Source organism: Odontesthes bonariensis, chromosome 19 (genome assembly GCF_027942865.1).
Source record: "Odontesthes bonariensis isolate fOdoBon6 chromosome 19, fOdoBon6.hap1, whole genome shotgun sequence".
NCBI classification, from domain to species: Eukaryota; Metazoa; Chordata; class Actinopteri; order Atheriniformes; family Atherinopsidae; genus Odontesthes; species Odontesthes bonariensis.
The window spans coordinates 18439839-18467155 of record NC_134524.1 but is presented as its reverse complement, the minus strand read 5'-3'; the positions used below and the strand labels follow the sequence as shown (position 1 = coordinate 18467155).

The 27317-nt window shown below is 43.8% G+C and overlaps 1 protein-coding gene across 1 annotated transcript in view; it reads right to left on the bottom strand.

The window, feature by feature from the left end:
• Positions 1 to 727: 727 nt before the first annotated feature.
• LOC142369076 (uncharacterized) overlaps positions 728 to 27317 on the bottom strand; it is a 32251-nt gene continuing 5661 nt past the window's right edge. Inside the window, exons 2-22 of the mRNA XM_075451315.1 lie at positions 16972 to 19423; positions 16115 to 16176; positions 15757 to 15795; positions 15172 to 15618; positions 14761 to 14990; positions 14230 to 14459; positions 13940 to 14074; positions 12072 to 12170; positions 11899 to 11960; positions 10413 to 11683; positions 9985 to 10131; positions 9852 to 9886; positions 8358 to 8750; positions 7588 to 7650; positions 4063 to 7422; positions 3849 to 3960; positions 3471 to 3587; positions 3124 to 3387; positions 2370 to 2486; positions 1495 to 1616; positions 728 to 1402 (exon numbers count right to left, since the gene is read on the bottom strand). Of these exons, the coding sequence (XP_075307430.1) occupies positions 1331 to 1402; positions 1495 to 1616; positions 2370 to 2486; positions 3124 to 3387; positions 3471 to 3587; positions 3849 to 3960; positions 4063 to 7422; positions 7588 to 7650; positions 8358 to 8750; positions 9852 to 9886; positions 9985 to 10131; positions 10413 to 11683; positions 11899 to 11960; positions 12072 to 12170; positions 13940 to 14074; positions 14230 to 14459; positions 14761 to 14990; positions 15172 to 15618; positions 15757 to 15795; positions 16115 to 16176; positions 16972 to 19423 (9829 nt within the window). The 3' untranslated portion in view covers positions 728 to 1330. The remainder of the gene's footprint in view (positions 1403 to 1494; positions 1617 to 2369; positions 2487 to 3123; positions 3388 to 3470; positions 3588 to 3848; positions 3961 to 4062; positions 7423 to 7587; positions 7651 to 8357; positions 8751 to 9851; positions 9887 to 9984; positions 10132 to 10412; positions 11684 to 11898; positions 11961 to 12071; positions 12171 to 13939; positions 14075 to 14229; positions 14460 to 14760; positions 14991 to 15171; positions 15619 to 15756; positions 15796 to 16114; positions 16177 to 16971; positions 19424 to 27317) is intronic.

Here is a 27317-nt window from a genome sequence, read left to right as displayed (position 1 = left end):
GCTTCAAAGTAAGATGAGGGTTGATCTACTACTGTAGACAAAGCAAGGCTGCTCAATTTCTCCATTGATAAAATAAATTCACAACTCTACAATATAAAAATTCATTTAACAAAAAAAAAAAAAAAAAAAAAAAAATCAGAGAAGCTATTAGGCTTGTGTTAATAATAATAAACTCCTGGACTATGTACAAACTACCAAATGCATTGTTTTGTGAGTACAGACCATATTTGTACTACTGTAGAAGTTTGGTGTCATGGCATGTGATTTTAGTGTGGTAATTTTGGAGATACTGCCAGGTTCCGTTAGCGCTTGTACTAAGCTATTCGGAATAACTCAGTAACTCGGCTGATGTTCAGCCAATATCGGAAAAACTTGGCTGGATGTCACGGTTCAAACGACCCTAGGGTGAATCTACTCCGAACTATCACTTTAAGAGATCTGCCTTTTGTTTACTGAAGATTTACTGAAACTGCAATTGTTTAAACAACTCTGCTTTTTTTTGTATCATGAAGTGTGGGACTGCTTTCAGTGGCCATTACCCAGTGGATGCACATCGAACCCCGTGTCCCCGTTGAAATACCACCTTTCCTTTATCAATGGTGACGGTTGCGGGACTTGAAACTGCATCAGGCGGTTCATTCGCCCAACATCCACGGGGCATCTTTCCTCGTCTTTGACAGAAAATCTTCTTTCCCAACATGAAGCCAAATGTAAAAAAACGGATCAATTCCACTTAACGAGTTTAATTGGCATTTTTAAAGAAACACAATGAAGGCAGACAAACAATTCCAGATATTGGACCCATGTTTAAAGACAGCCAAAGCCCTACCAGAACAAAGAGGGAGGACCTAAACATTGCCCCCATTTCTATGCACAATTCAACAGATTCAGCACACAACATTTGCCAGGTGTCTTATATGATATGACCACATCTCTAAATTAATCATTAAAACATTTAATGGCAACCGCTAACGACGTGGATGAGAGTAGAATGACATTCGTCTCGTTTCATGTATGGATTTGAGGACAGTCTTCATTGGATATCAAGATTTATTCACCAATCCGGTAGCACTGTTGTCCACTTCAGTCCAGAGCAGAATACAGTTCAAAACTGTGTGCAGGTGCAAGTGGTGCAGGAACGAAAACCATAGAGTGGCGGAGCACGCATGCTGAAGTATTGATGTAGATCCATTTGTAATTTTCCTGAATAAAAAGGGGTATGAGAAAGCAATTTACAACCTAAGCTTACCAAGCCGGTCGTGGCTCAGTACGCACGTCCTCATACACACTGATAGATTAATGTTTGAGTGCAGAGGACAGAGACTGGGGGTCAGTCAGAGACCGAGCTTTGAGAGGCACGTGTCAACGCTGCAGTCGTCTGTTGGAGCTGCTGGTAATGCTTCTGTCAACACACACAAACAGGGGGAGGAAAAAGACGTGAGGCCAGGCATGTTTCTCTTTGGGATGAGCCTTAAAGAAGGTGCTTGTGCATACCAGCAGGTTATTGTAGTGCTTCTGGCTGCTGCAGTGGGTTTCCTTAGCGGTGCTCTCATTCAAGTAGAAAACCGAGCAGAGATTACAGAAGAATCCAGATTTAGGGACCACAAATTCCTGACCTGAACGGGGAAAGAAACAAACGTGAAACTAATGTTACCGATCTCGAGTCTGATTTTGTTTTGTTTTTTTTATAGGGCTGGGCAACGATTAAAATTTTTAATCTAATTAATCACATGATTTCCCTGATAAATCGCATTTGTACGCAAAATCCAAAAATTAATTCAAAGGTAGTGTATAGCTTTTAGCATTTAGTTTTATTTTAAATGTGCTGCCATATGAATGAAAGTGCCATAACATTTGTTGTGCATACACACTTTTAACATCAGCATTTGTATGTAGTTTTTATGTAGAAGCCTCGCTCCACTGTCTGTTTCCTTAAATGACTTGCTGGTATCAGTTGTGTGTTTTGCCTTTAAGTGATATTTTAGACTGGAACTACTACGGTGATAAGACAATTCAACTTGGCTGTAAATGCAGGAGTTTTTAAAAAAAATTATTTTGAAATACGTGCTTTTATGTTGAAACAAGTAAAACAGGAAGTAACGCCGGTTAGCTCCATGAGCTTCACACCGAGACAGAGGAGCATCTGTAGCGGTGATGTTACCTGCTAGCTTATTTTTATTTTATTACTCCATGCTTCGTGGTGTTTGCTGTAACTGTGTGAATGAGATGCATTCAACAGACTTTTACAAAAATAAAACCTGCGTTAATGCGCGATAAAATATTTATCGGTGTTAAATAATTAACAAGTTAGCGCGATAATAACGAGTTAACTTGCCCAGCCCTACTATTATGTCGTGCGTTTCTCTCACCGAGAGGGCTTTTGGGGTTGAAAGGCGGCAGTCGGAAGTCCGCTGTGACACAAGGAGACAGAGAACGAGAGCGCTTTGCTTCGGGTCCGGCTAGCTCCTGTCTCCGTTTATCAGTCACTAAAGAGGAAGAGAGAGAGAGAGACAGATAAATCATTTGAGCTGGACAGACTACACAGCACACCCTCTACACAACACCACAACGAAACAACAGCGTGTGTTCAGCCAGAGGCTGCTTCAGCTCCGCTGCAACAGAGCAGCACAGGAGGTCATTCCTGCCAGCAGCGATAACCAGAAGTTGTCTGAAAAACCTGAAACCTCCTTCTGTAATGAAGTAAATGTAAATGTACTTTGTTTATGCAACACTTTAGAGACAATTCTTTCGGTGTACCAAAGTGCTTTACAGCAGGTAATAAATAAAGAGAAGAATAAGTAAAAACAAAGTCATCAGAAAAACCTCTCTGATTTTTGTTAAATCAAACTTTCCTGCAGAAACGGCCAAACTTGCCTATTTCCAGGAATACAATGTGAGAATTTACTTCTCTTCTGTCTTTGAGAGTAAAAACACATTTTGTATCATCTTAATACACCAGATTAAGGGTGTTTTGAACACTTCACAGACTAAATGTTTGATGAATAAAGGAGGAAGCCTGCAGACCGGCAGCTGCGACTGCAATTTGAGCCACTTTAGAGAATTTGCAGATGACTTTTCTTTGTCTAATCAGAATAAACGGTGTGCTCAAACTGCTTCTCGTACCTTTAACGTCAGCTTTGATGCGTCCCTCCGCACCTCCTTCCGGTGTCTGGTGATCAGGGCGCGCTGACTGAGGCTGCTGCCCGGCAGAAGCAGCAACGACATCGGACAGATTCGCCGCTCCCACCTCTTTCTTCTGGAAAGCCTCCAGCTGGACATCGTTTGACAGAGCAGATGCGTCTGTCATCTGCATAGAGGAGGAATCCAGGGAAGCAGCTGGCACCGGCTCCTCTTTGCTCACCGTGTTCCCCCTGGCATACTTTCTCACTGTGGGAGAACACAGACTGAGTGAGTGTCATGTTTTCCACGTACAGGTGCCACTGTAGCATTGACGGGTGCGTTTGTGTCACCGGGAGTCTGTCTGCTCCTCTTCTTCCTCGGCTTCCCTTTAGTCCTGGTCGGTGCCGCTTCCTGTTCCTCCTCACTCTTTCCCACCTCGTCCACGGTCACAAAGTTCACGCTCTCTTCTAAAACAGCACATTGAAGACAGTTTCAGACCGCCAAAGCCAACCTCAGCCCCGACACCAGCCCATTGTAATGATTTGAGAGCTAATTCGATTTACTCTATGGCTTTTTAATCATGTTAGACTGAGTGGTTAAACCCCTCAGACTGCAGATTTACCTCTGCTGTTCTCAGAACTTTAAGATCTTAAAGTAAACTTTGGGCAATGGTGCAAATAAAGCAGTAAAAGTATGCTGCAATTCATAAAAGACGGCATGATAAAGACCTGTATCGTCGTCGCCGTGTTTGCGTTTAGCAGACATGGTGGTTTTCTCTGCTTCGTCTTCATCTGCTTTTTTGTCCTCTTCACCGCCTGCTTCCGCTAAGGTTGCCTGATTCTATAAGCAGACACACGAGAGGCTTAGCATCAGGGTCAATCTTTTCACTGAAATAATCATTTTTTTAAAAAAAACTTGCAGGTGTGTTAATCTCGACCAAACCTCTGGCTTTAAGAGGTCCGCTGACTGGCCCTCTGGGAGTCTCTCCGGCGTTCTTTGCTCTTCCTTTCCCTCCTCCCCCTCTTCGACGATCTCATCCAGAGTGACGAGTTCCTGCAGCTCTCCCTCCAGTAGCTCCCCGTCCCATCCTCCACCCTCGGTCGCTCCTTCCTCTGAAGCTTCATCCTCTCCCACCTCATCCAGAGTCACCAACTCCTGGGTGTCCACCTCCACCTTTTCCAAATCCCTTTCCTTCGCCTTCCTCACCCTTACCCCACTGCTGCTGCTCTGAATCCTTTGCGCCCTCTTAGCTTCTCCCCTCGCCCTGCTCCTCCTCTCCCCCTGCTCCTTCTTTCGCTCTTTAGCAGCCGCTTGCTTTTTCTTCAGCTCCTCTTCCTCTGCTGTATCGTCAGGGTAATCATCTTCCTCCTCGCTGACTTCATCCAGGTTGACGAGAGCGCTTTCTGCGGCCACCATCTCATTTCTCTTCGGCAATTTTTGCTTCTTCTCTGATGTTGCGGCATCACATCTGGATACAGTTGCTGGACCGTCCTCTTTCGTAACATCTGTTTTTGGTGTCCTGTCCTGCTCCCCTGTACCAGAGCCTTCTGCAGCAGATGGGCCATCACCAACCTTCTCTACATCATCAGCTAACTGAAGTAGACTCTTCTCCTCCGAGACTTCTTTCTTGGACACTTCCACAGCTGTGGAGTCGCTTGTTATCGAGTCTTCTTCCTTTGCAGCAGCCTCGTCTTTTGTTGTATTTTCAAGTGCTGCTTCACTCCTTTCTCCCCTCTCCGTGCTGGAGACTTGTGTGGTCATCAACTCCTCCTGAACCTGATCATCTTCCAGAGAATCTACAATGTGATACACAGGCTCCTCCTCCTCCTCCTCATTTACGAGTGAACTTGCTTCCTTTGTTTCATCATCATCTTTAGAGATGGCTAACTGGCTCACATTCTTACTTTGGTCTGTCGGAGCCCTATCGTCAACTGGCTCATCTTCAACAGAGTCCAGAATGTGATAAACTGCTTCTTCTTCATCGGCCCTTCTACTGGACGAGTCTCCCTTCTTCACAGCAGCAGGTTGTTTCCTCGTCGCTTTAACGTCTTTCTTTGGTCTTCCCCGCCGTGGTTTTTCTAGTGTTGGGGGACGATCCTCCCCAGCAGCCTCTTCCTCCACAGCATCTAATATTTCATAAGTGGCCTCCTCCTCGGCTGCGTCTCCTGCAACAGATTCACTTTTCTTTGTTTGCGTGTTTTCTTCAGGAGGAGTTTTGGCTTCCGTCTCTGTAGCTTTCTCTTTGTTTCGATCCACTGAATCTCTGGCAGATTTGCTCCTCCTTCCTGTCGGGGTCTTATCTTTATTCGATTTCTCATTCTCAGCATCTTTCTTAGCTTTTTCTCTTCTGGCTCTGGTGGATCTTCTCGTCACTGTCGGTTCGTCAGAGGCAGCCTCGTCCTCCACAGAGTCTAAAATCTTAAACTCGGTCTCCTCTTCTCCGGCAGGTCTTTCAGGCACCTCCTTGGGAATTGTTGTTGGCGTTTTATGGTCTTTGTTTCCTCTAGTAGTTCTTCTTCTACCGGACTTTTCTGTGGTTGAGGTCTCCTGAACGGATTCATCTTCAACAGAGTCCACTACCTCGTAGACCATCTCCTCATTGTCCTCGACAACCTGTTGGTCTTTTCCTGTTGTGCTGTCCTTTGTTGGAGTCTTGTTTTTTTCAGCTGTCCTGTCTGGTTTCTTTGGAGATTTCTCCTTCTCTTCACTTTTAGATGTTCTGGTCCTCAGGCCGCTTCTCCTGTTTGGTCTATCGTCTCTTTCAGCTGTCACATTGTCTTTCTTTGTTTTGTCTTCCTTGCCGTCAACCTCCGACTCCGTCTCTGTAGTTGTTGGCTGATCCTCCACAGAATCTATTACCTGGTATGCATCTTCTTCGTCTGTGGGTTCAATGTTTCCTTCAGAGATCTGTTCACCGGGAGTTTCGGGTTTCTGACTGTCACCTTCTGTCACAGTCTGATCATCAACCGAATCCACCGTCTCAAAGGCTTCTTGTTCAGTAAAATCTTTCAAAGTGTCTTTGTTGTCCCGGTCTTCAGGAAGCTGAGAGATTTGTCCGTCATCTGTTGTGGTTTTGCGGAATTCCTGTGAAAGCACGTCTTCTTCTTTATGCTTTAACCTTCCTCCCTCTCCCCTGGCTTGTGGAATTTGGTTTGTGTCTTTATCCATCACTTGATTTGTTGAAGATGCAACTGATGATTGATCTGAACTGTTGACTGCTGATGTCATCACTCCCTCAGACACCTGCTTTACTGTGGAGCTTTTATCTTTGATCAGATCACTGTCCTCTTGAACCACAGCTTCCGGGTCTTTCGCGCTGCTGTTTTGCACTTGGTTAGAAGCATCCGTCTCCATTTTAATGCACTGCTCCAAGCCGGATTTGCCTTCATCCTCCACACTGACCTGATGGTCTTTCTCATAGGATCTCTGGCCTGGCTCAGGTCCAGATGTCTGGGTTTCAGTGCTGCCGTCTTGCTTCTCTTCTTCAGCCATCTGTTCATCAGCTGCATCATCGAGTGAATCAAGGATTCGGTAATCGTCACCATCATCTCCCTCCTCCTCAGTCTGTTTTCCATCATCATCCTTTTTCCTTCCTTTGTCGTTGCTCACTTCTTTGGGTGTTTCATCCTTAAAATCAGCCTTCAGACTTTGGTTGGTCGACTCGAACTCCCGTTTCTGTGCAGGTGGATCCGTCTCTGATGCGGATTCTATTTTCATCTCTGACTCAACAGTTTTTGCAGCACCGCTCTCTGCTGACCCCTGGTGGTCAGACTTTGTCACGGCAGTCACTGTGGGTTTAGCTTCCACCTTGTGACTCGTCTCTGTCGACGTCTTGGCAGCTGCTGCTGATGAACGGGTGCTTCGACCTGTGGATGGAGCATGTGACCTCGCCTTGCTCAGCTGAGCTTTCAGGCCGGAGGAGACGGAACTTTCAGCAGACTGTGAAGAAGACGAGGAGGGCGAGGAGGTCTTGCTGGCAGAGGATTTGGTAGGTTTGGTGGATTCAGAGGAGTCTTTTTGCTTTTTTGGTGACACGGAGCTTGAACTAGAGGACTTGGAAGTGGGTGAGCTCTTGGAGTCTTTAGAGGACCTCTTTGACGTCTTTTTGGCAGAAGATGATGCATCCGAACCTGGCCCCCCCTTTTTGTCACTGGAGGCCTGCTTACGGGAAGAGGAGCCGTCATCGACAGCCACGTCTTCCACGTCTTCACTAATTTCATCAACAGTGACAAAGTCTTCAAAGTTGAAACTTTCTTCGTTAAAGGGCTCTGAAGACACAACGCCAGCTTGAATATCCAGAGCCTGATGGGTGGGGAAAAATGTCAGCTAAAACTCTGTTGACCTATTAATTACAAAAATCTTTCATTGATGGCGTCTGTTTTAATGAAGAACTGATAAAATTCTGTAGACAAATACTACAAATGAAGCACATTTGAATGGAAAGATTAGAAAAAGAAAAACGTTTACCTTCTCCTCTGGCGTGCCCTCTTCCTTTGCACTTACTGGGCTTTTGTTGCTTTTGCTGTTGTCCTAAAAAAAAAAAAAAAAGAATAAAAAAGGGAAAGATTCAGCTCGTCAACTTTAACAAACATCAGCGAACGTACAGATTGGGTGCAACGCAGGAGCTTTACAAAAGAAGATGAAAGCCAGCTGCAGCACAGCCTTCTTAATAGGGGTGGGACGATATGCTTTGGTGATTGTATCACGATTCTTGATAATTGCGATTCTACAAGTATTGCGATTCGATATAATCAGTAATTGCAATTTTCTTCCTCCTTAAAAAACAAACAAGTTGAATCATACACTTCTAAAATGAATGTCTTTCCCATAAGCAATGCACATCAGTCTGTGTCAGTCAGTCCAGCAGCTGACATTTATTTCAACTGAGACAAAAAGAGGTACTTAACATGTACAGCATCTTTTAAAGTTTTGGGTTACAAAATGAATTGAAATGTCCACACAGCACAAATGTGGGCTAGTTTTAACATAACTTAATGTAATGAATTGATGCAGTTTTTCCGGACACGGATATGACGTAATATAATCGAGTCAGGGGAGAAAAATTGATTTTTAAAATCATCCCATAAGAAATCATGATATGTACATGAATCGATTTTTTTTTTGTCCACCCCTATCTCTTAAGCAGTGCATTTACAGAATAATAAGAGGAAGACTTCACTTTTATATTTTCACTGTGCAAATACGGCTGCCGGGTGAGATTTAGAGTCGCACATCACCTCTTTGTCCTGGCTTGTTGTTGCGCTCCTCTGAGTGAGCCTGTGCTCGCGCAACGCCGTGGTGATTGCCCTGAAAATGTCCTCGTCAATGTGAGGAATTTCTTTTTCCTCAGACTCGTCAGGGATCCCGGGTGACGGCGCGGAGTTGGCGGCAGGGGAGACGGAAGCTGCCGCCGATCCCTCCTCCTTCACTCCTTTTCCACCCTCAGTTGGCTTGGCTGGGCGTGCGGTCATGTCGGTTCCTGGTTCCTCAACCCTCTTCGCCACTTTGTCCGTCGCCTCCGCGGCGACAGCTCCAGGGAAGATGGATCCAGCAGACATCGCAGGTGGAGCAGAGGCGGTGCTTTGTGGAGTAGGCTGTTGCCCATTTCCAGAAGGTTCAGGGAGAGAAGTCTGTGAACAGAAAGGCAACGTGCGTCAAGACACAAAAGACCCCAGTCAGGGTTTAAACGGGTTTCATCCCTGCGTGTTACATCTTTGACATAACTCTGGCTTCATTTACGTCCATTTGTTTTTCCCGGTACTTTTCAGTAATGTATCAATGTGCTCCACGTTTCCAGCAGGGCGCAGAACAATGTAACAAAAAAGGTGCCTGGGTTAACTGACTCACAATAACCAGTCTAAATTCATTTCATTATGGGCTCATGGGCTATCTCTTTACCCTACCATATGGTGGGTAAACACTAGGGGTGTGCAAAATAATCGTCATGACGATGCATCGCGATTCTAATTTTCGCTATCTACTGCATCGATTCTTGACGACAAGTATCTATTTTTATTTTTTTGGGGGGCTTTTTATGCCTTTAATGATAGGACACATGCAATTGATGCATTTCGCTGCAAGGGATGTTTGCTATATTTATTTTATTTTTTTCTGTTTTATAAAGCCTATGCACTTTTTTTTGTCTGTACTGATCATCCCTATTTTGTTATTTTAAGTTTTATAAATCCTATGCACTTTTTGTGATGAGTGTGTCCAGTAATATTTGTTTTAATGGCAATACCTCCAAAAGTTGTTTCAATAAATACAGTTATGAATGGATTTGCTTTGAGTTATGTATCAATTGAAGACACTATCCAGATCATACACAGCCAGTCAGCCACTGGTAATGGCTGTATTTTTTTTTTTAAGTATGTTCAGTGAAAATATCGCAATGCATCGCGATGCATCGCAATAATTCAAGTATCGTGATGCATTGTGATAGAATCGCATCGTGACATGTGAATCGTGACTTCTTTGCCAATACCCACCCCTAGTAAACACCACAGTAAAAGGATATAACAGACATAACATCTTTTTTTTTTTCTAAGCATGTACCCTGTTTGTTAACTTTGTAACTTTTTAAGCATGATAATCTGTACAATATTACCTCATTCCCACACATTACATTCAAATCAATTTAAAACAACAGAGAATATCTGGTCAGAAGACTAAAGAGGTCTAAAAGATTACACTTATACAAATGTATTTATATACAGTTTGATAGAACTTACTTTTAATGACTTGCTGGTTTCCACCTGGACACAGCCTGTTAAGGAGATTTTTAAAAAGAGTGAAAGGCGTTAAATGAATTACGATCCGGCACAGAGTTTGACAACCCCAGGAAAGATTTCATGCCCTTCTTACTGGTTTTATCATGTTGCTGGTGCTTTTCCGTCTTCTCCCCGACTGTTGGAGGGTCGACGGCGGCGGCGGGTGACAATGTGGGCTTGGCTGAAACGCCGCCGACAGCTTTCAATGGATCCTGCTGGGTCTTCGCGGCAGTCACAGGATCTTCAGGGCAGAAAAATTCAATGGACAGAACTGGGTCAGAAACTGTAACATGTGGCTGAATTGAGAAACAAGAGTAACCGATGTGTGGATGACTGAATGCCACTGATTTAACAGGCCGATAGAGCCATTAATGTTGAGCGTCTCAAGTCTGAAAAGGGTTTGAAGCATGAAGGAATCATGTATTTCTACACTGACAGTTTTCAGAACTTTGCCTCGCGACACCACCCAAATTTCCTGACAGTCGCACACAAAAACTGAAACGGTACCTTCTGTCTGCTTACCTTTTTGCTTTGTTTTGGTCTCCTGCCCTGCGACTGTCTGCTCTGCCTTCAGAGCAGCTTCAGCTGAGCTTCCTGCAGCCTGCTGCTGATTTTGATGTTTCGTCTTGGTCTCCGGTTCTTGTGAAGTGGATTCCGGATGTGGCATTCGACTTTGTTGGGCCTGTGCTGAGGTTTCCTGAGTTCTGGAGGTGGCCTGCGGTGACTGAGGTGGATCGGCAGAAGATTCCGATGGTGCAGTCTGGACTGTGCAGGTTGGGGTATGACCATCACAGACTTTAGTTGGTAAGATCTTTGTACCAATCATCTTTTCCCCTTTGCTCTCGGTAGCTTGTTGCATTCTAGGTGAATCAGCAGGTGGTGTACTGGTTGATGGATGACTGTCGCTGGGTTTATCTGGTAAGGCCTCTGCATCCGTCAGCTTTTGCTCTTTGGCCTCAGCAGAACTATCAACTTCCATGGGCTCCGCCGCTCCCGTTTCCCCAAGCTCCAGCCGTTTGTCGTCTTTAATTTCTTCTGCCTCAACATCAGCTATGGCAGATTCTGCCTGTTGCTTCACATCAAAGAGTTTCTCGTCTTTCAGCTCAACAACCTCGCCTGTGTCTCCAGGCACCGGCGCAGATCCTTCAGTCTTTGCTTCCAAAATTTTGGACTGGATTTTCTCTGCAGCATCCGGCTGATTTTCTGAATCCGAGGAGCCCAGCGGCTCTTGTTTCACCTTTGCCTCGGTCTCCTTCGCCACTTCCTCTTTCACGGCTTTGGCTGTAGTCGAATTCTTTGCTGTAGTCGAATTCTTTGCTTCAGTCTTATGTTCCTGTCTAGTTTCCGCTTTGGTAGCTTTGGTTCCTTTGCCTTTAAGCGGTTCTGAAACACTCACATTTGAAGGTCGATCAGCTTTTTCTTTAGATGCCACGTTGGTTTTTTTAGCGCTGCCTTTAGGACTTTCAAGAGGTGTGGTTTGCTTAGAGTCCCCGGTTTTAAGCTTCTTTTGTGGACTCTTTAACTCCTTAGCTCCGGAGAGCTCTGAAGCTTCTTTCTTCACTTCACCAGACTTCCCACCACCTCGACCGGCCACACTGTCAGCTTTCACGGTTTTTACCGTCGGTTTGGTTGTGGCATGTTTCGCTTTGGAGACCAGGACTTTTGCTTTTGTCACAATTTTCCCCGTTGTGTTTTTCTTGGCCGCAGAAGTTAAAGATGAAGGCGCTTTGACTTTTCCAGTGGAAGTGGCTTTGCTGGTTTGGGCCGCAGAGACACCGGGGTTTGTGGACTTCCTGTAAAGGAGCGAATCATCAAATTGGCTTCATTTAGAGAAGAAGCTGCACATCTGAAGGCTGTTTTAACCTTTTAACAAAGAAATCATATTCTTTTCTTTGACGCAAGGGCATTCCCCCCCCCCCCCCCCCCCCACAACGAAGGCATAAAATGGACTCTCAGCATTTCGAAAAACAAGATAACATCTCCACCAAAGTGTGGAACATGTACTCACTGCTGTGGAGGCTTCTTCTGCTCCTTTGTAGAGGTCGGCTGAGGCTTCTTAGAGACAGCACCCTGCGTAACAAAAGCTGCTTTGAACCAATTTGATCGGAAACAGCGCGACCGCATCGCAGCACCCAAAATGAATATTTCACTGTATATTATCACATATTTAGCGCGCAATACCTTCTCTCTGGCGACAGTGATCAACACTCCTTTCGCTTTAATGGATTTCTTGTTCCTCAATTTCTCGGCGTCTTCCGCTCTCTCAAAACACACGACTGCCTGCACGTGCACAAATTAAAAGAACACACAACTGCCAATCAGTACAGCCATAAGACCCAAAGCTTAAAATGTTAAAAGCTCAACACCGTGTGTTTTAGAAATGAAAAAATAAATGATACCAAACATTAAAAAAATAAAGCACTTTTTAAATGATCCCGAATCAAAACCTCACAGACCAAGAAGACCATCAAATCATTTGAAAAATAATATAATAAGCTTTGGGACTACACGGTTAGAGGCGATTGAACACCACAGAATTACACATTTCCACTGAACTGCACGTATCCTGCATGGAACCAATCTTCTGACATCTTCCAAGTAGATAAAACTCTTAAAGGACAATTTCGGTCGTTTACAACATCCAGCTGTATTGCCCAATCTACCCATGATTTAGCCATAGCAAAGACGCAAAAAAATGTCATCCGACCCTGACAGTGTTGCTTGCACGGAGATTTCGGACTGACAACATAGCCATGGGGGCATCGATTTATATTGTGTTTTAAACGCTATTTTTATACCTCTTCTACAGCTCCAAACAACATAACACTTACGTGGTAGTGAGTAGAGGGTCCCTAAAGCCAAACTGAAGTGTCCCGAGGTCTTCATGTGGTCGGATATAGAGTCCAGAATGAATTTAATCAAGCCGGTCTGCTCTCAATCAGAGCCTCTTCCGTCAACAGGAGGCTATCTCACGCGAGACGTCACGTGAGTCCGTAGTTGATTGCCGAGTGTGGAGTGACTCGCTCTGGAAAGTCACAATTTCGTTGCCGTTCTTTTTACAAACATAGTCCAGTATTTCTTTCGAAAGGGAATTGAAGTTGTATGCAACAGCAAAGCCTAGCTTACTAACAGGTTGGAATTTTGAAATGTCACGTGACGTGATGTCTCGCGTGAGATAGCCTCATGTTGACGGAAGAGGCACTGATTGAGAGCAGACCGGCTTGATTAAATTCATTCTGGACTCTATATCCGACCACATGAAGACCTCGGGACACTTCGGTTTGGCTTTAGGGAACCTCTACTCACTACCACGTAAGTGTCATGTTGTTTGGAGCTCTAGAAGAGGTATAAAAATAGCGTTTAAAACACAATATAAATCGATGCCCCCATGGGTATGTTGTCAGTCCGAAATCTCCGTGCAAGCAACACTGTCAGGGTCGGATGACATTTTTTTGCGTCTTTGCTATGGCTAAATCATGGGTAGATTGGGCAATACAGCTGGATGTTGTAAACGACCGAAATTGTCCTTTAACAGCGGTTAATCGTAGGACCCTGCAGTTAATCGCAATAATCCCCATTTGATCTAGAATTTGTTTCATTTTGTGCGTTGTTGGGAAAATAACGTTTCAAATCCTTCCAAATGAGAGTTTTCAGTGCAAAAAGGCTCGATTCAAATGTGGCATCACTCCCGACAGCCAAGCTTCTACCATAAAGAAGGCGGGTGACGTTTTGTGGAAGCTGAGAAATGTGTCCAGACAGAGGTGGTTAAGTGACTCATTCACCTAATCGAGTGTCAAGAAGGGCTCAGGTTTCAGAATAACTCATTCAATATGGCTGCTCTTTTCTTTCTTTTTTGAAACAGCAATAAAGTGAGAGTGAGCTCCTCACATGGTTAACCAAACATCCCTCCATTCCTTCTAGACGCACAGAAAATAGTCATCAGCTTGTTTCTTTGGATGAATTCACAACAGCCCAACAAATGAAGGAGTAGATACTATGTGCTTGCGTGACAACCACATTCACAGCAAACATTCTCTCGCCCTACGTACCTCTAGCCTGGACCTGAACACCACCACTGATTTGGTTTTTCCAAAATGGCCCACAGCGGCACCCACGTCTTTGTGAGAGAGAGAGCTGTAAATTCCTTTAAGCCTCACCATGGTTGGAGGTGAGGGTTTGACCGGCTGTGCAAACGGAAAATAAAAAAAAACGTTAAAAGAGTCTGCGTTCAATAAAGGGTTAGGAGGGAAAACATCTTTAAAAGGGACCAAAGAAAGAAGCGCCCCCCGCTGATACAAAGCGTTGCCACATTTACAGAACAGATTTACTCCACACCCACCTTCGGTGGCTTTGCGGTGGAGCTCATCGCGGGCTTTTGAAGGCTGGGCTTCGCCTTAGCGGTCTTTGCAGTCCCAGCCTTCTTGGCCACGTTAGCGGATGAAGACGAGGTAGCAGAGGGCGCCGATGATGTCGATGTTGATTTCATCTTAGCGAGCTCTGCCAGTAACGCAGGAGCCAGAGTCTTAACCATGGCCTCGAGGTTAGACTGTTTCGACAGAGACTGGGCCGCTAACGGGACAAAGAAGGGGAAGACTGTCTGAACAAGTTTCTCTGCTCGTTGAGCTTCTCAAGAAGAAATGTTAAATACGCAAACACTTACTGAACACAATTTAGTCTTTTTTTGGTCATTTTTTAAAGAAATAAAATCCAAAGTGTCTGCGTCGAGGCTGGCTTATTTTATCTTTCACAGCAGTAAGCTGAACACGATGTGGACATATTAACTATCATTAACTGTGGGTATAGCTACTGTGTATTTACCACTTCTACTCTTAAATATCGGAAGTTGTGAAATGTTTGTCATCAGTCAAACCTGATGTTTCCAGCAGCCTCTTGGCCAGTCTCTCTGCGCTGTTCGACCTCTTGCGTTGAGGCAGTGACCTCTCAGCGGATGGTCGTCTCTCGTGGCTTCTCGACGGCGCTGGCCGTCTGTCGTCTCCTCTCCTCGGTGGCTCGCGGCGCTCACGGCTCCTTGCCGGCGAAGAACGTTTCTCATCTCTCCTCCTGGGTGAGGGTCGTCTCTGGGGACTCTTGGAACGTGATCTATGATGAGAAGAGGCAGTTCGCTCATATCGTGGAGACAAAGAATGAGGCTGGGACCTAAAGGAAATAACCAACTCATTCAAGATCATTTCAAATGGAGAAGAGGTTAAATAAACTCAAAGAGGTAAAATAGACAAATGCTGATGTTTATTCATCAATTAGGACTTCAGTGTTCACGGACCTGCGAGTGTGTCTTGAGGTTTGTGGCGACCACGATCTACTACTATGTCTCTCTCTTCTACCCTCTGAGGCGTAGTAGTTGCGTGGACTGCGTGAGCGAGAACGGCTTCTTCGTTGCTCTCTTCTACCCTCCGAGCCACAGTGGTAGCGTGGACTGCGCGAGCGAGAAAGGCTACTTCGTTTCTCTCTTCTACCCTCCGAGCCACAGTGGTAGCGTGGACTGCGCGAGCGAGAAAGGCTACTTCGTTTCTCTCTTCTACCCTCCGAGCCACAGTGGTAGCGTGGACTGCGTGAGCGAGAACAGCTGTCACGCTTCTCCCTCCTGTCCTCCGATCCACGCTGGCAGTGTCGACTTGGCAGGAGGGAAGCGCTCTTGCGTCCGGCTGTCTGTTGACGATTCTGGGAAGTCTGGGCAGAAGCTGAGGGCTGGACATCTTTACCCGGCGCGCTAAAAACAGCAGTGACCAAGAGAAGCAGAGTTGAATGACAGAAAAGGAAAACTCGCAAAGCTCACAAGTCGGCCTAAAGCTGCCAGTGCGATCCATCTGCCAGGGTCAATTCTCTGAAGACCAAATAAAACATTTACCTCTGCAACGGAAGTATCTCACCATCCCACTCTGGGTATCTGTGGAGGAAAAAATAAAATAAAAAAAATCAAAACATATCAATTAAAAATACTAAAGGGGTTGCATTTTGACAAAGCCATTTCTGCATTAAGAAAGAAACAACAACACAGGAGGTACCTTGAATAACTGATTCCTAAGTTTTAAGTCTTCTCAACGAGCTCTAAAAATAAAAAAGGTAGGTTCTTCAAGGAAGAAGAATCCTGCGTCAGACGCAGCGATGTCCATAGTTATGAATGGCTTGTGGGTACTAGAACAACTACTACCTTATAATGCAGAAATACATCCATGTAACACTTTAAAAAGAATGAAAAGTCTCACTGTGTGCGGAGATGTCTGCAGTTCTCAAGGTGAAGGCTGGAATTCTGGTGGGTGATCCATTCCTAGTAGCAATGAAATGAAAACAAAACTGTCAAGCGAGATTAGACAAGTTTAGATTGTGCTTATACAACAAGTCGCTCATCACCCAAGGGTGATAAGTACTTAAGAAGCGGAAGCCGGTGTGTGTCTGCTCGACTGGATTTTTTGCTTGAGTATGATAGTTGCTTGTGTTCTGTAGGATTTTTCGCAGTGGCAAACAAAAATACAATCTTTGGTTTGGCTCAAACGAAAAAAAGAAAGAAAGAAAACTCTTCCAGGTCACAAGATGCATTACTCTTACGACGATTAAAAAACAATTTCAAGACTGAAAAACGGGCATCTTCCATCATCTACCGAATCACTTGCTCTTTAGATTGCATGCTCTTCCACGTCAAGTTCATCGTTTCCACTTTCAGGGACTGCTTGAAAAATTTGCTTCACGTCTTTACGGTCAAATTACATTTAAGTCACATATTTCCACCTTTAATTACAAATAAAACATCTTTGAAGGGTATCACACCATTCTGGTAACCATATTCAGTTTGGGTCACATTAATGTTTGTGACCCTGGGTTTTACAATCGCTTCCCACCCCCGAAATACAAAAAGTTTCACTACCATAACTGTGTACTGAATACCGATCCAATAAAAGAAGAATTTCCCAAAAATAAAACCAGGCTTAGAAGTATCCTCGCGAGAGCCTTTTGAATACAAAAACTAGAAAAATGATTCTAAATTAAATAAAATGTAAAAATGATATTTTACAATAAATGAAGAAATGTGTCAAACAGGTAAACAAAGTGCCGTTTTTCCACTCACCTTCATACAGGTACATTGCCAGTTACAAAGCAAACAGGCATGAGGAAATACTCTTGGTGAGGCCGCAGCATAGTCCTGCAACATGGCTGGTGTTGGCATGCGCTTGGAAACATTCACATTTCTTGGCATCTCATTGTTCGGAGATGTCATCGGTGTACGAGGGGAGTAGTCCTTCTGGCTGGAGATTGGCCGAGTTGGAGTTGGAGGAACACCAGCGATCCCAGGGATGACAGACGGCAGAGGGAGCAGCTTTGCAGGTGGTAAAAGTCTCGGCTGCAAAGGCTGTCCCGATTGCAACGGCTGCTTTAGGTGGTGCTGCACTTGCTGCTGTCGACTCTGCTGCTGTTGCTGCACTTGCTGCTGTCGACTCTGCTGCTGTTGCTGCACTTGCTGCTGTCGACTCTGCTGCTGCTGCTGCACTTGCTGCTGCTGTCGACTCTGCTGCTGCTGCTGCACTTGCTGCTGCTGTCGACTCTGCTGCTGCTGCACTTGCTGCTGCTGTCGACTCTGCTGCTGCTGCACTTGCTGCTGCTGTCGACTCTGCTGCTGCTGCACTTGCTGCTGCTGTCGACTCTGCTGCTGCTGCACTTGCTGCTGCGGTGGTTGTTGTTTTATCATCTGCTGTTGGGTCTGCTGCTGTTTCATCTGCTCAGCAACTTTTGGCGCTTGCCCTTGAGTTTTAGCCTTAGTATTGCTGGAACTGCTGTCATTGCTGCCAATAAGAACAAGGCCGGGACGGCCTGGATGAACACCACGGAACAGAGTACACGGTGGTTGGGTTTTTGAGGTCAACTGGCGATCTGGCTCTGTTGGTTTTAAAGGAAGAGATTCGGAAATGAGACGTCTTGCGTCCGTGTCCGTCTTTGGTATAGAGAAATTGGTGAAGACTGATGACTGTGAAGTCTGGTTCATTTGAGTCTGCAATCTTTTAGCTGGGTCACTGCTTGGAGGAACCACAGGGCTTCTCATTGAGCCAAAACTGGTGACAGAACTCATCTGGTCATGTGAGGGAATTGAGGTACTGCTTTTCATCTCTTTTGTACTTCTTTGCAGTGGTTCTCTACTGTGGCTGCTGCTACTGAAAGTGTTCATCAGCAATATACCACTACTCCCCCCACTGTTAGCTGTACTGCCAATAGTCCTTCCAATCTCATTTCCTACCCCTGCGGTGTATTTTCCTGTATGACCATAGTCAATCACTTGACTTGGTTTAAGAATAGCTGATGACATCTCATCTGGGTGCATCCCTGCCCCTATAGTGGTATTCAATCTGTCCATCTCACTCACACTTGTGGTGGGTTGAGGTTTAGAATAGGGTACTGAGTGGCCTGCAGTTGTAACTCTCTTTACCTTCTGAATGCGGATTTGCCTCAAGATAAAAGGCAGGTTATCAGGGGTTATTTGGTCTTCTGGGTACGAAATGAGATGTTCTAAGTCCTCCTTTTCAAGTCCAAAGTGTAGAAGGATGTTGGAGGCCGATTCTGACGTGTACTTGGGGCGCCCGGACTCTTTTGGGGGTGCGGATTTGTCTTGCATCGGATCATCAAAGTCTCCTAAACCTGGAATGGGCAGCATATCGCGTTGTCCTTCACTGGAGGCCTTAAACCTACCGTCACCACTGCTTGCGTAGCCAGATGAAGCGGGTGGATACATTTTTGAAGAATGATCCTCAGAGGACTTTTTGTAGATTGGCAACCAGTCCAAGGAGCTACTGCCACCTTCAACTTCAGAAGGTCTGTGTCCTTGAGAGGGCGTGGATGTCAAATAAGATGTCATTCCTGTGCTGGAGGAAGGAAACTCTTCTCTTTGAGGGCCAGTAAAGCGAGTGCCCTGGCCTACAGGCTGATGCCTCACTTCCTCCCTGGCTCTGCTAATATGCATGTCTACAGACCTCTCTATGTCAGCATCCACTGTGGCCCTACTCCTTTCAGGTCTGTAGCTTATTGGCAGAGTTAGAAGTGATGGTATCTTTTCCCCGGTGTTCCCAAGAGTCACAGAAGAAGCTCCAGAAGAGCTAAAGCCGGGTCCAGGTCCAAGGTGAGGCGTTGTCTTTCGGGGGTCTCTCTCTGGTGGTCCACTGGAGTGTCCATATTGACCTTGCGAGGAACTCTGTTTGCCCGGGACATAGGGGTTATACAGGGGATGGGACATGGTGTTGGCGATCTTCAGGACGTTCAGGAGGTTGATGGCCACAGCAGTTGGTGATGGTGCTGTTGTGGCTATGTGCGGAACAGGTGTGCTGGAGTTTGCAGTCAAGGTCGCAGCTCGGCCACCAACAGCGAGAACATTGTTCATCTGCGTCAGAGCGAGCTGGGCTTTCAGTTGAGCAAGCTGCAAAGATGCTGCATGCCCTCGAATCAGCAGCGAGTTCCCTGGAAGCCCTCCAAGGAGGGGACTCGTTAGAGGCCCGTGAGCAGGAGAAGAAGTGCAATGCTCCGATAGCAAAGAAAAGCTGAAAATTTAAAAAAAAAAAAAAAACAACAACAACAACAAAGAAATGGGGTTATTGAGTGGGACTGGACTTCTTGGAGGTGAAAAATCCATCAACTGGAAGGTCCCTCTCAATTTGCCCACTGAGATCGCCTGCCAGCTACACATTCCATCAATATAAATTCCAGGTCTTCGCTAGCAAGAAAGAACAGAGGAGGTAAAAACATCAAAGGAGTGACAAAAAGACAAAACAGCGTCATAGAAGTTAATAAGGTATATTCAGAGACAAATTAATTTATTTCCTGGGCATAGCAGATAGAACATGTATATAACAACTGAAAACAAAGTGCGTGGGAAACATGAAGTTCCTGTTCAGACTGCAGCATTCTTTCAGATTAAGATTACTTCTGAGAGTTTATTCCTCTCATGCTACAAGTGAATATGAAGTTCTGTTAGAATTAGTTTAAGGGTTGCAAAACCCTTTAAATTCTGTTAAAAATATTTCTGCATCATTTGATGGTACTTCACCCTCCATCCATCATGAGACTTGTTGGAGTAGTTGTAAGCACATAGGCAATAGCAGAGGATACGACACATGATCCCGCATCTTAAAATAAATCTGAAGTAAATACAAGTTTTAACTACAACTGTACAGCTCCTCTGGCACAGAGATTATTAAAAGTAGCAGTGGGCTAAACAAACTGACAAATGATGCTGCTTAGCCATCATTTTAAATAAACTAGTTTGAAATAACGGTTCAACACGATGAAGCAAGCCCGGCTCATTATGTTAACTGCCTGTCACCTCAACTCCCCATGTATTTGGTAATCAAGATCAATCTGGTGGATGAAACAGTCCAAACGAGGTTTCCATGGGTGATCGTCATGAAGAATTGTGGAGTGCCCCTCTTCGTCTCTGGATGGTCACGAGTCTCCTCCAGGCTGCTCGTCAGCTCACTCTCAGTCCGGCAGCTGCCATTTAGAAATAAAGCCATGGAGTCTGAGCAGGTCACCACAGGAGCTGGTCCTCCATCAGCTGGGCTTCTTGTAGCCTCGGCCACCACTTGTAGACTTTGCTGCATGGACGTGGGGCAGCTGGAGGGGGCTTCAAGCTCATAAACAACTTTATTCTTTCCATATTTTGTTCAGAAAAAAAAAAAGATAAATCTAAAGACAAGTTTGCTTCTTATAAGTTGAACAAATACAGGAAGAAACATCCATGGGTAATCGTGTCAAATAATCATGATTTCAATAGTGGCCAAAATAAATACGCTCATAATTGGCCTCGAGTAAAAAGGGTGCAACATCACTTGGAACTACTCATTTGTTTGATTTATGACAATCCTTTAAACTATATCAAATAAAAGAACAATTATATTACAAGGTTCTTCCCACATACGTTGTTGGATGTATTATGATACATACCATACAGCTGAAATGGACCGTTTGGGACATTTCGCTTTGGCACACATATGACAACAACAAACGAGCACGAAACATGAAAAATGCTGCTTGAGTGGGTGAATTTTCCTCGCGTTCCATCCAGTAGCAGTCTGTGGGGGCCTGATCTATCGTGTGCTGGGCTTAGCTGGGCAGCACTGAGAAGACACACTGGTGGCTGGTGGACAAGAGAGCTGGCATCAACGGCAGCGTGGAGCTACTCAAGGGGACAGTGGAAGAGAGGAGTATCCCGGGCAGGCTGCTTCCTATCATGGATCAGGATGAGGAGTCCACACCGTAGCAGGATGCTGTCACTGGGCCGCAGTACGTACACACCTCAGGGGCGGGGGAGGGAGTCGAGAACCCGGCTTGATGCCGTTTTATCGTGTAATGTATCAGGGGCTATATTACCCCTTTTGCGCTGAGGAATTAAGTATCTACGGCAACAACATTCCCCGTATGTACAATATCAAAAAGTTTTTAGTGTTTAAAAAGCAAAGCGAGCTGTATCTCACAAACCGTTTACTATGGGTTTTGTGAAACGGTTTAGTCAGTGTTAAATTTCCAGTGCATCTTATTACACTAGCAGCTGAATACATTTCTTCAGTATTATTAAACATCTTTTTTTAATATCACCGTCATGTATCGAAAAAAAAAATACGTCCGTCAACGTTTGCTTCTCCGAGGCCTGTTGCCATTAACGCGGTCACAAGTTAACAAACACCGAAAAGACCGACTTCGACTCAAAGTTCTTCGTTTGACATCTTTATAACGACTTTGTGTTACATACCAGTCGTTATTTGTGGATGTCCTCGGGTCCTGATGAACTCATACGTCTTCGGTTGATGAAAGCATTGTTTTAGCCTCCTGCTTGTTAGCACTTCGGTGACTAGCAGTAGAGTCAACGGGAAACGGAACTGCGACGTCAAAGTAAGAGACTTCCGGTTTTGGTGCCTTCAGATTTAAAGCACGGACTTTAAAAGGAAATTAGGCACTATAGTTTACATTCAGTGGCGTAAAAAATACTCCATCTTTCAATACAAAAGTTTTATGTATCAAGACATGATAGAAAGCCATCTAGCCCTACCCAGGTCTTAACTATAGCTAGATACAACCTCAGATGAAGAGCAACACATGACATATTGCTCTGTGTCATTATTAATTGAACTAAAACTAACCCAAACGTCAGAACCAGTGTGAGCACTGTGAGCACCTCTATAAAAACAGAGGTTTTGTCAGTTTGCTTGTCTAGATTATCCAGGTGTGCATTAACACAGTGCTAAGGAGGAAAGACAGCCATGTTTACAGAGGAGCAATGGTTGCTGCCCGTCAATCTGTGCGGGATTACAAAAATATTTCCAAGCAATTTGGAGTCCGCCATTCGACAGTTGGAAAGACAGTCCAGACAGTTGTCAATCTTCCCAGGAGTGGATTTTCCAGCAAGTTCACCCTAAGGTCATGTCTTGTTTGGAAGGGTTGGCATGCGAAAGTTTCCTTCTTAAAAGAACACAACAGCACACATCAGTTTTATCTGAACAAACCTGAAAAACCTCTACTCTGTATACCAAAGTATTCTAGAGTAAAATGTGAGGCCATCTGTCCGACAATGGTACCCTAAATATCTCATACCAACTGTCAAGCACGGTGGTGGAGGGATTGTGAATTGAGATTGTTTCGTAGTTACATAATCCAGGCACCTTGCAGTCAAATGTGAGACCATCTGTTTGACAGCTAAAAGTTGGCTGGGTCACGCAGCAGGACAATGATCCGAGCATGAGCCGATTCCGAGCATAGCAGCAGATCTACAGCAGAATGGCTGAAAAACAAACCTCAAATTTCTTCACAACAACACGAAAGACTAGTAACATCATACAGAAAACAGTTACTTCAAGTATTTTCTGCCAAAGATTAATCTACAACTCACTGAATCATGGGCTCTAAATAGTTTTTGACACACAGCTTCAGCCAAAGAAAAAGTAAAAGGAACTTTGAAAATGACGAATAGCATTAAAAAAATGTTTGTTGGCATCTTTACATACGTCGTTATATCGAATATATTATTAGATCATTATTTCCACTTGGTGTTAAATGACTCGCAGGTGGGACCCTTCATAGGGTCACTTGTGACATTGCTGGAAGGGGCAACAAAAAGACCTGCAACCCAATTTTCAAGTCAATTTCAAACTTTCAACATCAGACGTATTAAGTGTCATACAGTGAGATCTTGTATAGGTACTAGCTGAGTAATTGTATTTAGTTGTTTTAATTGATCCTCAACTTGTTATAGGGGGATTTAAGATTTTTATTTTCATTCTAAGAATTGAGAATTATCAATTTCTCAACATAACTTGAGGTGTTGCACTGCACTCAGTGTTTTAACTGATCATTTTCTTCAATAACTGAGAAGAGAATGAGCAGTTCAACTGATATTAAAGAAAAAGCCTTACACTGCGACGATGGGGCTTCACTTAACTTAAAATCTACAAGAAGAGAAATAATTATACTCTAGACTTTTTTTTTGTTTTGTTTGGTCTCCACCAACAGCCGGGGGAATTATGTGGGTTTTTCCAACTAAAAAAGTTTGATCTGAGCAATTTGGCCAAGAATCTTAAACAAACAAAAAGTGAATATTTATATGAATATTGCATAAATTGGGCATTTTGAGTAGCCAATAGTAGTAATAGTAATTTTCTTTCTATATGTATTTTAGTTTGGCCTGATTTACTCTTGTATACGCACAAGATAATAAATCATATTATGACGTTTTAGAATTAGTAAATCATATATTAAACTATATCTTAAAAATTAATGACAGAAATTATTTCACACATTTCTGGTGAACTATGCCCTCCCCTGAGTGGCCACCATCAGTCTGACATGTTTATTGTGACTTACACCTGACTTTATATCAGATAATGTTACATAAGCCGTAAGGAGAAAGCGATAAGGAAATAAAGGTACAAATCAGCGAATATTTCCTTGAGTTTGTCGTGTCATCCCCCATAATGTTGCTAAGTTTGTCTAGTTTCTAAGTGTGGCCATACTGCCCAGCAGATCATGCTCCAAAGCACTTCCAGATTCCTCAGATGGATTTAGCAACACACAACCAGAGACGTTCCGTGCTCAGAGCCAGCATATGAGCTTGAAGTCTTTTGATAATGAGCGGCTATTGACTTTACAGACTGTTGAGTCAACAGTTTATCAAAAGGTGATGATGAATAGTTTCATTAAAGGATCACTTTCTGTTATGTATTGAGGCAAATTACTAATACATCCCCCTTTATCCCCTCCCCTGGACCACAAGGCTTAGCACCTGACCATGACAACAGCTGACTGGCAGAACTCCGACAGTGTGCGTTTGTGTGTGTCTGGCAGGAGAGGCTGAGCCGAAAGAGGTTCAGTTTTATTTTCAGCTGTCATCACTACCCCTGATGGAAGTCTCATGGCGGTGACCTCACCACAGAACACACTCACGCATAGATGTTCAGGCATGCGAGGAAAGAAAAATATGTTTTGCGTGTTAACTGTTAAACACACACATTCCTGCTCAACACAACTTTTCCCAGTATGATCTAACCATCATGTGTCCACTGTTCTGATTTAGCATTTAGTTAGTGTCTTTCTGGTGCACTGAAAATAACGGATAATAATTTTCAGTTGCTTTTTTAATTATATATTCATATATATATACATATATGAATATATAGTGTTGTGTAATGACATGCTTTTTTTCTATTTAACATTTATGATATAATTTTGTCTACTTTGTCAACTAAGTACACACCTCTCCCAATGAGGAAAGTGACTGGTATACACACTTTTTTATTTATTTATATATATATAAATTTTTTTTATACATCCCTTTTGAACAATATTTTAAAGGAAAATTTGATTTCTAAGCCACTCCCTGTACAAGTGGCTATACCTGAAATAAATAATTCCGATATGGCTCTATAATTTTGGGATTTCTCACTTCAGTAAATTCACCTTCCCCAAAATGAAAAAAAAAAAAAAAAAAATAATAATAATAATAATAATAATTCAGGGGGGGGGGTTCAAGGGAATGGCACACAAGTGGTTAAGTTAACAAATAAAAGGTGCACTACATAGGCACTGTGGAAAAAGTTCTTTTTGACTTTTAAAAAAAAAAAAAATTATAGTAAACCCTCTCTTTTCAATGTGCATTCCAACTTTTTTTCTACTTGCTAACATTTCTACTTCTTATCCGTGTCTGCGTATGAATCTGCAGCATGTGCTTTCCGTGCCCATCAGACAAGGTCAAATTTTCTCTCTTGATCTGAGCGGTTCTGACTACGAGTAACCCAACCCCAGATCAGTGACGACAGTCAAGGGACTGCCGCCAAGTTGGACGAGGAATGTGAAATTGGTATCCGTCTTCAGCCCATGGTATCTTTTCAGAAAAAAAACATGGCTCCTTTTTTCCCTCACCATTGTGATTTACAGAGCAACGCTCTACGGTTTCAACATGAGGGCTCATGAGATGTTGATAAAACTGTCACAAAGAGTCTGTTTTCCTGAAAATTGAATCCTGTTTAAGTGAACATGATGGTCTTGTTTAACATTATGACTCCCCATTAGAATGTCCTGTCCTGTCATAATCTTTTTGTTTTTTCAACCATTTGAATGTTACATTTTTCAGGACACCGTCTTGTACTATGGTTCTCATCTGTTCCCCTCAGCATGTCAAGTCAAACGTGCCCCTTTGCTTAGGGAACAGTTATGTCTTTTGTGTAAATCCAAACCTTTTAAATACAAGAACAATGCTTTGGTCCCGCTAACTTGTTGTGCCCTTGGAGATTATAAAAGTTATCTTTCCATCTACCAACACTGTACAGATATTCTTGCCAATGTGAGCAGTGATGTCGTCAAACCCCTAATCATCACTCCTTTCAGCTGCCAGCCCTCACCCTGCATGCCCCTCCTTTGACTGACGGCTCCCAAATCATGAGATATGGGTGTGCAGTTACCTCAGCAGTTTTAGGGAGTCCCTGCCCCTCTGCGACATGCCTAACAACAGACAGATGGGTTTAACCTGTCACGCAGAGGGGACATGGAGTCCACATGGCAACTCGAACCACGCAAACCCTGCTGCTACACATGTCGGGGTCGTAAATCTCTCTGCATCTTAGGAATTTTATCATTGACGATGACAGCGATTTGAAGAATATCTGTTATTTATTTCATATTTCAAATAGGAAGAAATAGTCGGTAATGCGGAGCTATATCTAACCTGTAACCTATAGCTGTTGTGTAAATCAATGCTCTGAAAGCCGCAGCCATCCTCTGAGGCCTAGTTAGCAGAGGGTCCAATGAGCGTTGATGAAAATAAATCATTGCCGGCTCAGACAGAAAGCTGCACTCAACACCATGAGGTCAGCACATGCATGTCTTGACAGAAGGAAACAGATTCTTTTTTTAACTGAGTAGGCAGGGATGGCAAAGTATCTACAGTGGCACCGTTGACGCAATTAATTAATTTATTTCTTCATATTTATTTTCCTTTTGAATTTATTTCAAGATGATAAATTCTTCTGAGAACATTTCTCCGGACGGAAAAAGCCTCCTTTTTTTAAAAAAAAAGAAAATTGAAATGGAGAAAACCATGAATATATTCAAGTGCTGAAGTCGTGTCCAAGTGCAGTTTATAGCCCTTGATTTTATTACTCAACTCCAGTCACAAAATTGCAGCTCCAGTACTATGAGCAGCAGCTGTTCAAATATAAGTAACAGCCCAAGTGTCGGTAAGGTGGAATTTTCTGCATTACTACATAATGTACTTCTTACAAGCTGTTGTTCAATCTCTACTCCAACAAACAGCCAAATGACTACAGCCACTCATCATAGGAGCCAACTCAACCAGCTAACAAAGCTAAAGTTAGCTTTCTAGTACAAAAGATGACTTGATTGGTTCCTTTCTCTGGAAAAAAACTTGGTAGCATGGGCACGAGGATGCAATGGTTCAAGCTATATGTGACTCTGGAAGCAGTTCTTGAGGAAGAGGATTTGCTTCCCAGTGTGCAGCTTGGCTTTAGCAGAGCTCTCAATGTGCATGCAACGCACTGAGCGAGCACCATTAAAAACGTGTCTGTGTCCACATGATGATCCAAAAAGCCACATGGTGCCATTTCAAGGACATGTTAGATCAGCTTTTTTCCAGTGTTTTATGGATGCAGTATCAGTAGGTGTACACTGTGATATATCAAATGCCTAAAACTCAGTTTTTCCTGTTCACACATCAGCACTGCTAAATGAGCTTGGGAAGGTCTTCACCCTGGAAGGAGTTTTCCATAAGAGTCACCTTTCAGTGACTTTGCACTGTGTTTACATGCGGACGTGTTTATGGGAGGATTGGCCGTTTGGATGCACTGTGGGTTGGTAGATGGAATGCGTTGGTCAGCCGTTCAATCCGCATCCACTATTCAGGGTGTCCTTGGTTAAGATACTTTACCTTATATA